The sequence below is a fragment of the Pseudoliparis swirei genome, chromosome 13 (genome assembly GCF_029220125.1).
Source record: "Pseudoliparis swirei isolate HS2019 ecotype Mariana Trench chromosome 13, NWPU_hadal_v1, whole genome shotgun sequence".
NCBI classification, from domain to species: Eukaryota; Metazoa; Chordata; class Actinopteri; order Perciformes; family Liparidae; genus Pseudoliparis; species Pseudoliparis swirei.
The window spans coordinates 2,197,652-2,208,773 of record NC_079400.1 but is presented as its reverse complement, the minus strand read 5'-3'; the positions used below and the strand labels follow the sequence as shown (position 1 = coordinate 2,208,773).

General features: G+C 44.8%; 2 protein-coding genes across 4 annotated transcripts in view; one reads left to right on the top strand and one right to left on the bottom strand.

Moving 5' to 3' along the window:
- LOC130203922 (uncharacterized) overlaps positions 1-1,096 on the top strand; it is a 1,784-nt gene extending 688 nt beyond the window's left edge. The window contains exons 3-4 of the mRNA XM_056430383.1: positions 187-276; positions 560-1,096. Of these exons, the coding sequence (XP_056286358.1) occupies positions 187-276; positions 560-880 (411 nt within the window). The 3' untranslated portion in view covers positions 881-1,096. The remainder of the gene's footprint in view (positions 1-186; positions 277-559) is intronic.
- Positions 1,097-2,699: 1,603 nt separating this feature from the next.
- mazb (MYC-associated zinc finger protein b (purine-binding transcription factor)) lies at positions 2,700-10,044 on the bottom strand. 3 transcript variants are annotated; one of them, XM_056430583.1, is made up of 7 exons: positions 9,322-10,044; positions 8,978-9,125; positions 7,651-8,066; positions 6,877-7,124; positions 6,505-6,568; positions 5,821-5,992; positions 2,700-4,904 (listed from the first exon to the last, which is right to left on the bottom strand). In XM_056430583.1, exons 1-7 carry the CDS (start codon positions 9,352-9,354, stop codon positions 4,564-4,566), a joined length of 1,422 nt encoding a protein of 473 aa, XP_056286558.1. In that variant the 5' UTR covers positions 9,355-10,044; the 3' UTR covers positions 2,700-4,563. The 3 variants fall into 3 exon arrangements, with proteins under 3 accessions (XP_056286558.1, XP_056286559.1, XP_056286560.1); XM_056430584.1 differs by having other exon boundaries at positions 6,538-6,568; XM_056430585.1 differs by having other exon boundaries at positions 7,960-8,066; positions 9,322-10,041.
- Between the last annotated feature and the right edge of the window lie 1,078 nt (positions 10,045-11,122).

Sequence of the window (11,122 nt, the reverse complement as noted above, 5' to 3'; positions counted from 1 at the left end):
TGTATATATGTTTTAATGCCTATCAGGAGTCTATGCTTTAACTTTTGTATCTTATGGAGTAATATTCCAAACCACAGTTAGCTTGTCAGATGCAAAGTGACACAGGAGCAGCCCCAAGTGTTGTCAGAAATAAGTAACATGGTTGTACTTCATTGCTGACAGTTTATCTTCTGTTCTTCTGTTGAGACTTCAAACCAGAAGAGAAGAGCAGCTGTTTTGCTTGGACTTCCGCATTACCTGAGGGAGGACTCCAGCAGTTTCATCTCTGTCTGTGAGGTGTGTATATGCACTAAAAATACAGAAAGTTTAAAAAACTAACATTTTGTCTATCAAACTATGGCATGATAAACGAGAGAGATGGGGAGTGAGAGACGAAAGTCATATGCCTGTGTGTGTGAAACTGCAGTAAACACCTGTGTGCTGCCAACATTAAAGGTGGCAATAGTGATCACTTTAAAGGGAGTATAGTTCCATAGGCGTAACCCTATGTCCTCCCAAACAAGAGTAGTAAATGAGGTTTGGTTAATGGCATGGTTAGTTCCTAAATATTTAATTTCAGACTACCAGCTCAGAAGGAGAAGCAAGACAAGTGGACATTGGCCTGCTCATTGTTGCAGAGGATGGTGGAAGTGGAAAACAATTGCTGGCTTTGAACATTGTTGATGTCGCCGTGGTGCTGGAGGAAAGAGTCATTGTGCAAGAGCTAAAGGATGTTCCCAAAGCCTTTGCAACGCTGATGGGACTCTACAGCCTCAACTTTGTGTACCCTAAAGGACTAAAATATACCTTTGAAGTCATCCAAAAAGTGTTCATGGGCATCGGCAGTGCGACTTGTTCAGCCAAAGTCAATGGACTCCGGAACAAGATGCTTCAAGCATAGGCAAGTTGATGGCTATCACTTGATCTGAATACTTATTCATATACATTACAATTACATAACACACTCTCAAACATCATAAACACCACTATTAAAGAAAAACACATCATAAACACAAACACAAGATAAACAAATGCATCATAAACACCACCATCAAAAGTTATGAATGTTGATGTAGCAGGATTTAATTTGCTCATTAAATTGTATTTAAAAAAGGCCTTTACAACTTGTGTTTAAATTGTGTTTCACATGTTAAGCCTCTTTCATCTATGTATTTCATGCTTTTAGTCAATTTTTGCTATGGTATTTGAATAAAATCGTATAGTACCATAAATGATCTTTAATCTGTATTTTTATGTGTGCTGTTAAAAAAAAAGATGTGTAAGTTGTCTGGGCAAATTTAGAATTTAAATTTTGTTGAATGAACTTTGAATAAGTAAGTAAGATGAACTTTCCTAAAAAGTAACCTGGCTGCCTTAAAAAGATATGTTGATGCAACAAGATGCTAAGTGGAGTCAACTTGTATTACTGTATTGGCCCTACTAACAATATAAGTATATTCAACAAGAAGATAAGTTACAACTACTAATATTTTCATGTTTGGACAGCCCAGAATATCAGTAATAGTTTGTTGGTTATACTAGTCCTTCTTTGTTGTCTCAAGTCAGATTTACGTTTGTAAAACTTAAAATGTATTGTTGGTAGTACTAAAAAAACCTGTTGAATTAAAGTGTCAAGTTGATAGGACTATTTTTAAGCTTTCCCGTTGTCAGCCCAACTATGTTTGCTTAGTTGAATTAACTCTAATTGAAGTTCAGGCAACTTAAGTTTCTTAGTTTGTCTAACTCAACATTTTAAGGCAGCCAGGTTATTCATTATTTTAAGTTGAAGTAGCATTTTTTTTTTTACAATGTGATCCTACACTCTGCCCACACCAAATCTTCTGAAAAGCATTTCTTGATTTCTCGGAATCAATTGAGTACTTTGAAGATTTCTGTGAAACCTTCCGATAGAAGAACGAGGTCAATGTGACGTCACCACGAGCTGTGTTGATATGTTTCACGATGCTTTTGCGTCCATCTTCTGCCACTGGGTTATGCAGCGACTTGCACGTTTGCATCCGATTACCAGTTCGATGAAAATAGTTTTGTGAGAAAAAACTGTTCTGCTTTCAGACGCTGATCAAATGCCTGGACTTCCCTTTTCTGGTGAACTGGATATTTGTTTCGTGGCATTTAAAAGAACCAAGTTAACTTTCATTGATGCCCCATAATCAAAGACACTCGACGTCATGGATCCATCTGCCTGATGGATGGTGGAGGTCTGGATGGTGGAATATGCCAACTACCAACTCTTCATCCACTCTGTCATCTTCATTGTGTTGTTCCTGTGTTAAAACTTTTAATTAGTGTCATGATTCCTTCTGGTCACATGACATCTATTACACCTGTCCATCCTGGAGAGGGATCCTCCTCTGTTCTCTCCTCAAGGGTTCTTCCTTTTTTCCCCCTGAAGGGTTGTTTGGGAGTTGTTCCTGATCCGATGTGAGGTCAAAGGTCAGGGATGTCTATGTGTACAGATTGTAAAGCACTCTTAGACACATTTCAAACTTGTGAAAATGGGCTACACAAATAAACTGAATTGAATTAAGTGGCGTGCGCCATCAATTCACGATACATCCTGCGTTATTGCACACATTGAATCATCATGCGGTAATTGTGCAATACTGAAGCGTTTGTTTTGTACCCTTCTTGTTAAGTGTTACCAATGACAGTGAAGACAAACATGGTGTAGGATGAACAGATCAGCACGCAAAACAAAGCCCATTTACTCTTTTTACTTTAAATTGTCCAAATTACAAAATAATAACATGATCTCTACTTCATCTACAAAATAACATATTTATGACTGTATTAAGCATCATCGATTTTTTTTTTGCTCTAACAACCTTTTAGACATGCATACTGTTGAGAAATATAAAAATATAAATATAAATACATCCCATTAATATTCTTAATGAATCCATGACTAAGATTTGAAATATTTCATCATAAAAGAATTAAAATGCAGTTGAGTACGATAAGGCATTAAGATGTATCACAAGAGCTGTACAGAATCCTAGAGTAGAGGTAATATTTTTTTCTTAGTGTGATGGAAAAAAGCTAAAATTAATGTTTTAATAAATCACTAATTTTCTCAACAGGAAGAACACATTTCCAAAGGAGAAAAGGAAGAAAGAAACAACTCTACAAATGTTAAGCTAACATTAACACAAAACGGAAAAAGCACTCCAGTACAAAACCAGGATTTGTTGTTTAAATTGATGTTGTCCAACTCCCACTGTACTGATGACTTTACAAGCCCCTTCACCACATCACTCACAATACAACTCAAAGCAACCAAAGATATCCACCGGACAAGTGACCAGCCTTCACATGATTAATGTAGATCGAGAACGACTTGCTTTCAGAGCATTATGTGCTATACAGAGTCAAGAGACTAAATCTAATGCATAAGTTTCACTCATTGGACTGGTACATAGCGAAAACAGAAAGGACTATGGCAATGACGGTTACAATCAAATGAATGGCCAACAATGTTAAAATATTCGGAATAAAATCAACACGTGTATAAATATTATCATCCACAGCCAACTAACTTGGTGGAACTGCGAAATATTTCTTTTGTCACGACAGCTCCCTAACAAGAAGCATGACAGCCTAATTTCATGCAAACGGTAGTTTTTGAGTGCAAGAATTTCCACGTCAAAAGCTGAAGTGTTGATGAGCGGTTGTTTCTCTTCTTCTTCTTCTTCTTCTTCTTCTTTCTTTTTGATGGCCGGACCGAGAGAGGAAGACTCAGAGCAAGAACATCCAAGAAATCTCAAACAATAACAACTTATGGTGCTCGACACTCCTGATCATAACTCCATTCTTATCTCTGTACCTTGAGGAAAACAAATGAACGAGTAGATCCCAGCTTTCCATCGCGACCACACGGCCCTCTGGAGACTGAAGAACCCGGCGTTACAGCGTTGCAAAAATCTAATGGTTTTAGTTTTGTGAACAAACAAGCTAACATGCTAGCGGAGCCCCTGACTTGCACGCACACACACACACACACACACACAAAACACACAACTCTCCTCTCGACTGGTTTCTTCGTGACGCCGTCTGAGAGCTTTTCTCTCCCTACTAACTTCTTAACGCAAGCCATTTGGATTCTTAGAAAGTGAGCTGCAGACGTGGAGGTAAGATCAGAGCTGGTGTGAGATATACAGGAGACAGAACTCGGTGCCGATGCCAGGGGGGGGGGGGGGGGAGAGTAATACAGTAGATGCCCACAATACCAGTTTCATTGGAGTCTTAAATGCACGAGAGCATTCAGGAATAATTGGACAACACTTCCATGTTTGTCGTGCGTGTCGATGAACCTGCTGCAGCCACACGGGTCTCTTTCCATGAGCTCCCGGCTCTATGAACACCGATGGCCCCGCTCTGCAGCCGAGGTGAAGCCGCCCTTGAGCGCCGACTGGAGTTAATCCCCCCCACTTTTTAATCCTAACCATACCTAGAAGTGGGGATGTTACTAAACTAAACACCGGCTGGGCGCCTCCGCGTGACCGAGCGTCTCGGCCCGCGCCCCGTGTCTCGGGCCTGAGGTTGTTGTTGCTGAGCTCTCTGCCGTTAACTGTGGGATTGTGGCGCCGCGATGCTCGAGCAGTCCGTGACGAGCAGGTCCACCACCGTGTTCCCGGTGACGTACGCGGTCGGCGCCGCCACCATGTTGCTGAGGGCGACCGAGCTGCCGGCGGCCGCGTTGGAGGCGATGGGGCTGGGGGCGCCCTGGCTGTTGCCGTGGGTGCCCATGTGCCCCTGGAGCTGCGTGGGCGTCTTGCAGTGGATGCCGCACAGGTGGCAGACGAGGATGCCGCCAGACGTGGTGCCGAAGCCGCCCGGACTGTCCTTCCACTCCTGCCCGTGGTGCTTCTGGGCGTGGACGCGGAGGTATGTCAGCGTGGTGAAGCCTGACGGAGACGAGAGGGACAAGAGAAAATGACCGCAGGTGACGAGAACCGACCTCGGAAGGAAAAGGATCAAACTCTCAACAAAAAAAAGGTGGTGAAATTGCATCTCATCGCATCATTAGACAGAGTAACAGAGTTGAAGATCACTTTTTATCACACGGAGGAGTTGTCAGTGTTGTCAACCACTTTCAGGGTCACAGAATTGGCCACAATTGAGGACTCTTGTTGTTCATAAAATGGTGGAATATGCCGACTACCAACTACGCCATGGCCCTGCTGAGACTCCGCCCACTGCTGAGACTCCGCCCACTCCTCCTCTCTACCTCCACCTGATGGATGGTGGAGGTCTGGATGGTGGAGGTCTGGATGGTGGAATATGCCGACTACCAACTCTTCATCCACTCTGTCATCTTCATTGTGTTGTTCCTGTGTTTTAATTAGTGTGTAATGATTCCTTCTGGTCACATGACATCTATGACACCTGTCCATCCTGGAGAGGGATCCTCCTCTGTTCTCTCCTCAAGGGTTCTGACCTTTTACCCTGAAGGGTTGTTTGGGAGTTGTTCCTGATCCCATGTGAGGTCAAAGGTCAAAGGTCAGGGATGTCTATGTGTACAGATTGTAAAGCCCTCTGAGGGGAATTTATAATTTGTGAAAATGAGCTGTACAAATAAAGTGAATTGAATAAACACGACATTGCCTGGGCATCGTCTCATGCGTGTTAACACCATGACTGGGATCGGACGTACGACCTCCCGCTTCAACTGCAGCCGATCATGTGACTCGTTTGCACCATGTGCTCCTCCTGCCTCGCTCTCGACCTCAGCCCACCGGCCTCGGCCTCGACCCCCACGCCGGTTCATCGTCGACAAGTCAAATGGAAACGTGCGTGCCGGAGCCTTCGGTGTAAACTTACTGCGGTTACAGAGATGGCAAGCGTGGTGCTGTGACTGGTTGTGCACCCTCATGTGGTCCGTGATGTAAGCGGCGGACAGGAGCTTGCCGCAGATGTGGCAGGGGACCTTCTCCTCGTGGCGAATCATGTGCGCACGCAAACGATCCTTCGTGGCGAAGCTCGACTCACAGGTCTGAAAAAAAGAGGGAGGATCGATGAGCGATTATGGCGAAGAAAGCAAAGACCTAGAAGGCACAAGTCGTTTGGAAACGCGTGCATATGTTGATACCGTTGTTAGTTTCAGTTACAGATTGTAAAGCCCGCTGAGGCAAATTCATAATTTGTGATATTGGGCTTTTTAAAACAACGTGAATTGAAGTAATTTAAGTTTTGAGATCATATCGGCTGTGTTCACGTTTCAATTCAATCACCAATATGTTCGTCACGCTGGTGAAGATTTAAGGCTTTGAGCTGCCGCTTGAAACATAATAATTACAGTACAATTACACCTACTGCATACTCAAAAAGGCGAGACCGTTATCCAGATCAGTTTCCATGGAAATATTCTCAACGTTCATTTACTCATGTCAACAGATATTCGTGCGAGGCAGCTACATTTAATTTTTTTTAAACATGATAAAACCCAAATAAGAGTCTGGGTGCGGCTGGCAGGTGCGGCTGCCGCTCAGGATAAACATGACGCACCGGGCATTTGAAGGGTCGCTCCGAGGAGTGTACCTGTCTGACGTGACTGTTCAGATGGTCAGGCCTTGGGAGAGGAAGAGAGTCAACGGATTAGGGCGGAGAAGGCTTCACGTTTTAAAAAGGCAAACGGTGTGACCGTGTGTGTGAAATATCAGGGAGAAGCTCTTCCTCTAGTGAGTTCAACCGTCTCAGAACATGCATGTCAAAAGTGAGCTGGAAAGAACGTTACCGCTCATGTCTGTTCGCTCAATATGGAGCCATAGCCAGCGACTTGTGATTCCCTCCAGACGGATGCAACTCTTTCCATTCGTTATGCTAAGCTAAGCTAAGCATCGTCTTTCCATCTCAACCCTGACAGTCGGTGTTCTTCACCTGGAGAAGGCCTTGCCACAGTGGGGGCAGACGTAGGGCTTCTCCACGCCCCCCTGGTGGGAGCGCACGTGGTGGCTCATGCGGTCCTTCCTCTTGAAGCGCTGCTGGCAGATGGAGCACGAGAACGGCTTCTCGTCCGAGTGGGACAGGCGGTGGCGGTTGAGGTGGTAGACGTCGCGGAAAGCCTTCCCGCACGTCTCGCAGGCGTGGTTCTTCCTCACGGGGTTGGGGTTGGGATTTGCAGGCCGCTGAGGCAAAGCAGATGAACACACGACAGCGTTGAGATGGAAAGCAGAAGCGCGGTTAGAAAACACTGAAAGAAACGCGTTCATCGGTAACTGTCGTCATAGCGTTACGTCTTTTGTTGTAACCATGCAAACGCACACATATTCTGGCCTGATTTGTATGAACGCACACTTGCAGACATGTCTGACGTTGATTCACATGTTTGACTATATGTCCCGCCGGACCGAGTCGCTATCGGCTTTCACGCCGTTTGTGTTACAGAGGACATGCAGTGCAGCGCGGGGGGCTTCCAGCACGTCGCTTTCTCAAACTGGGCACCAGTGCCAAGCACTGGGATGTAATTCCCTGAACTGACTACTTGTGTAGAATTGAACACGCGGGAGAGTTTCCAAGCAGGTGAAGCACAGTAACTGCATACAGGTCACAAACCGTGCAATGAAAACAAAAAGCTGGGTTAACCAGTGTAAGAAACGACATGCTTGAAGGTTTAGGGTTGACGACAGCCATCTCCACGAGGTCCTAACCCACCTGTACTGTCGCCCCTGTGGCCATGACGACAGCAGCAGGAGGCGGAGCATGGGGGTTAACACTAGCCATTACGTTCGCCATGGCGACCCCGTCACCATCCCGACTACCCAGGGGAGGCTGCTGGGCGCCCGCCAGCACGACAGGAGGGGCGAGAAGGGGAGGTGCGGAGAGGTGTAGCAGGGAGAGGGGAACAGTGGTCCTCTCCACCCTCCCTCCGGCCCCCACCGCCAGCACCGACGGGGCCGCCTGGCCGGCCGCTCCCTCCTGTGGCCCCTCCGCCTGCTCTCTGGCCCTGTCCTTCATGCGTACCCCAGTGTGGACCGACTGGTGCCGCCGCAGGTTGTAGTTGTTCTTGAACTGCTTGTTGCAGATGGCACAGATGTGGGGCATGCGGGCCGGCCGGGACACTGGCTTCACTGCACCACGGGGAGGCGGGAGGGAATAGAAAGAGTGGTTAATTTCAGAGAAGGGGATTGGCTGGTTGTAATGCGAGGTCACAACGACATCAAAGACGCAATTTGAAGATAATAATGATCGAAATGTATAGTCTGCTATGCGCAGTTTCTGAAAATAGTGAGAAATGTCCTTTAGGAAATACCAAGGTGTGAACGTTGTGACTCCAACAATCACAAATGCCTCAAAAATAATCAGTCAACAATGAAACTAGTGAACTTTTGGCAACTTTGCTTTAACCCTTGTGTTGCCTTAGGGTCATTTTGACCCGAATCAATATTACACCCTCCTGCCGCTTTAGGATTAATTTGACCCCATTCAATGTTTAATGTCGGTGTTCTTTCGGTAGTCAACAAACAAACATAAAGTGCCTCACACTTAAACTTGGAAAACAATATTAATTCTAATAATTTTCTGGAGGTTTTAATTGCTGAAAGGGTCAAAATATGTAAAATATGTTGGTAAATATAAAGGTAAGAGGAGCGTGAAACATTGAATCGGGTCAAAATGACCCAAAGGCGGGGGGAGGGTGTAATATTGATTCGGGTCAAAATGACCCTAAGGCAACACAAGGGTTAAAAATGACTGAAATGATTCATTAATAATCAAGATAATTGCCAGTTAACTTCCCGTCAGGCGATTTTCTCCAATCAGAAATTGTAGATTGTTTAGGATCTTAAAGAACGTAACCATCTTAAATTTGACTGTAGGCCTCTGGAAATAATACAAATATGACGTATTTTCACCTGCAAGTGATTAAAATCAATGCCACCGTGTTTTTTTTAATCCCCCAACTGACTTAAATGATGCACTTTCGGGTGAGCGTCCTGAGCTCAGGCTCAGCTCCACAGGTGGAGGATGCAGTGTCCCTCACCAGGCAGGGGCTCCTCACTGAGAGCAGTAGTGTCCACAGTGGAGGGAGGCTGCGCGTGCTCTGGGGGTGGGGTTTGGGGAGAACTCGTATGCACAGGCATGAGCTCTGATTGGAGGCTCCCGTCCACTTGGTTTTGGGTGGGAGTATTCTGGAGGAGCAAGCAGAAGGCCATCAGCAAACGTAAACACAAGTCACAGCATTATCTTGGGGTGCTAGGTTGAAATACGAGACGTTGAGGGCCGCAGGACCGCCGGACACACATGTGTGAGGAAAAATGCGCGCAGTTAAAATGAGAGCAGTAAAAAAAAATTTGAGGCAAGCAATGCCTTCTCCGGCAAGCCTACCTGGAAGAGAAAATTGCTCCAAGAAGCATCCATTTTGCGCCACGGCGAGGGAGATTATGAAGTCAGCTCCTGATTGAGGTCGTGCAGGGCGGCCTTCGCATGGTTTTGATCGGCCGGCTGGCGATCGAGGCGCAAACAGGCGCCTGTCCCGCAGAAGAAACGACAGGCTTCTGGATTTGCTTGAAAAACGTGAATAAAGTCGTCTGCAAAAAATACGTGTTTTTGTCATTGAGGTAGCGCTAATGCTGTCGATTAAAATGCACGCAGCTGTTGACAAGCGCAGGCAGCAGGCCGGGGCCAGGAATGGCCCGTTTCTCTTTTCGCTTTGGTTTTTAACTTCAGTTTACTTAACATTAATCCAACTAAAACGCTAAAACGCACAAGAAAACTGCTTTAAAAAATAAAAAAAATGTGGAGAAAAAAAATCGCAATTACAGTCCCACACTTTCGCTAAAAACACAAACGTGAAATAAATGCATTTTTACGCAAGAGAACAAATATGGGTTATAACACGTATCTGGCAGCACAGCAGGTCATGCTTTGTTTTTAATTTATCAATCTATATTTCCGATTTCTCCCAATAGGCCAATCGGGTGTTTTGTCGAAGCCTCGTTGTTGGATTCAAGCCCTGACCCCGGCGAGCGGCGCTCTCGCCGGGCCGCAGCCTATCGCTCCACCTCGGCCGTTCAGCTGCGAGGATGTCATCTTTCTTTTTTTATCGCCCGCTCTCCCTCCTCCCTCCCTGTCTCTTTCTTCCTTTTCTTTTTTAATTCCTCTTTCTTCTCCCCCTCCTCTCCTTTTCTCGCACCGCTATGTCCCACTCGCTCTTAAAGGGATAGGGTTTCCTCTTTGGACACCCCCTCTCATTTCCGCCTCCCTCGGCGGGGCCCGCCCTCCCCCTTTTCCTTCCCGGTTTTGTTGGCCGACACAAAATGTGCACCGCCGTATTTTTTTCTCTCTTTTTTCTTCTCCCCTCCTTCCGCGCGCCAGCAGGAACAGATCTCCTCGCGCACTGCAGGAATCAGCCAGGATGACTTTCCATTAGCGGAGCGATGACAGACGCATCTTAAAGGGGAGTGCGCACAGATCCTCTCTGTCGGCCTAGAATAATGACGTCACAGTCAGATATAGCACACCGGACGAATGGCAGCTCCGGACGCACACACAATAGATGAGAATAAAAAGGACGCGAGTACTAATACACTTCCTGTTTGGCAGATATACACATATACATATTATTTATAATAAATGGTATTTTTAACATGTACCTAAAAGTACAAAATAATCAATAATAATATAAATAAACTAAACGATTAATTTATTGCCAAAATACACAAAATGATAATCGATTAATTTAATCGACTGAATTCAAATCTCCCACTTTACTAGTTTCAGCTTCCTAAATGTAAATATTCATTGTTTTTTTAATGATTTTAAATATGTATTATGTAATATACGAAGATTTTAACGGCTAGTTAGACAAAATAACACATTTAAATATGTCAACATGGGCTTTGCGACTCAAGAGATGGGCTTTAGTTTTTACAAATTACATTTATTGGACAAAGTAGAAAATAATTAAGAAGATTGATCGATAATTAAACGTCGACGCAACAAACGATTATTTTTGCTTTCCATAAATCTGTAGTTTTTTTCTTCTCTTAATCTAAAAATAGTCAACAAAACAATGTCCTTCAGAATTTCCCAAAGCCCAAGTTGACATATTCAAACATCAAAATATATTAAAGTACAATATAATCCCAACAAAAATTCACATTTGAGAAACTGGAGCAGAAACTTT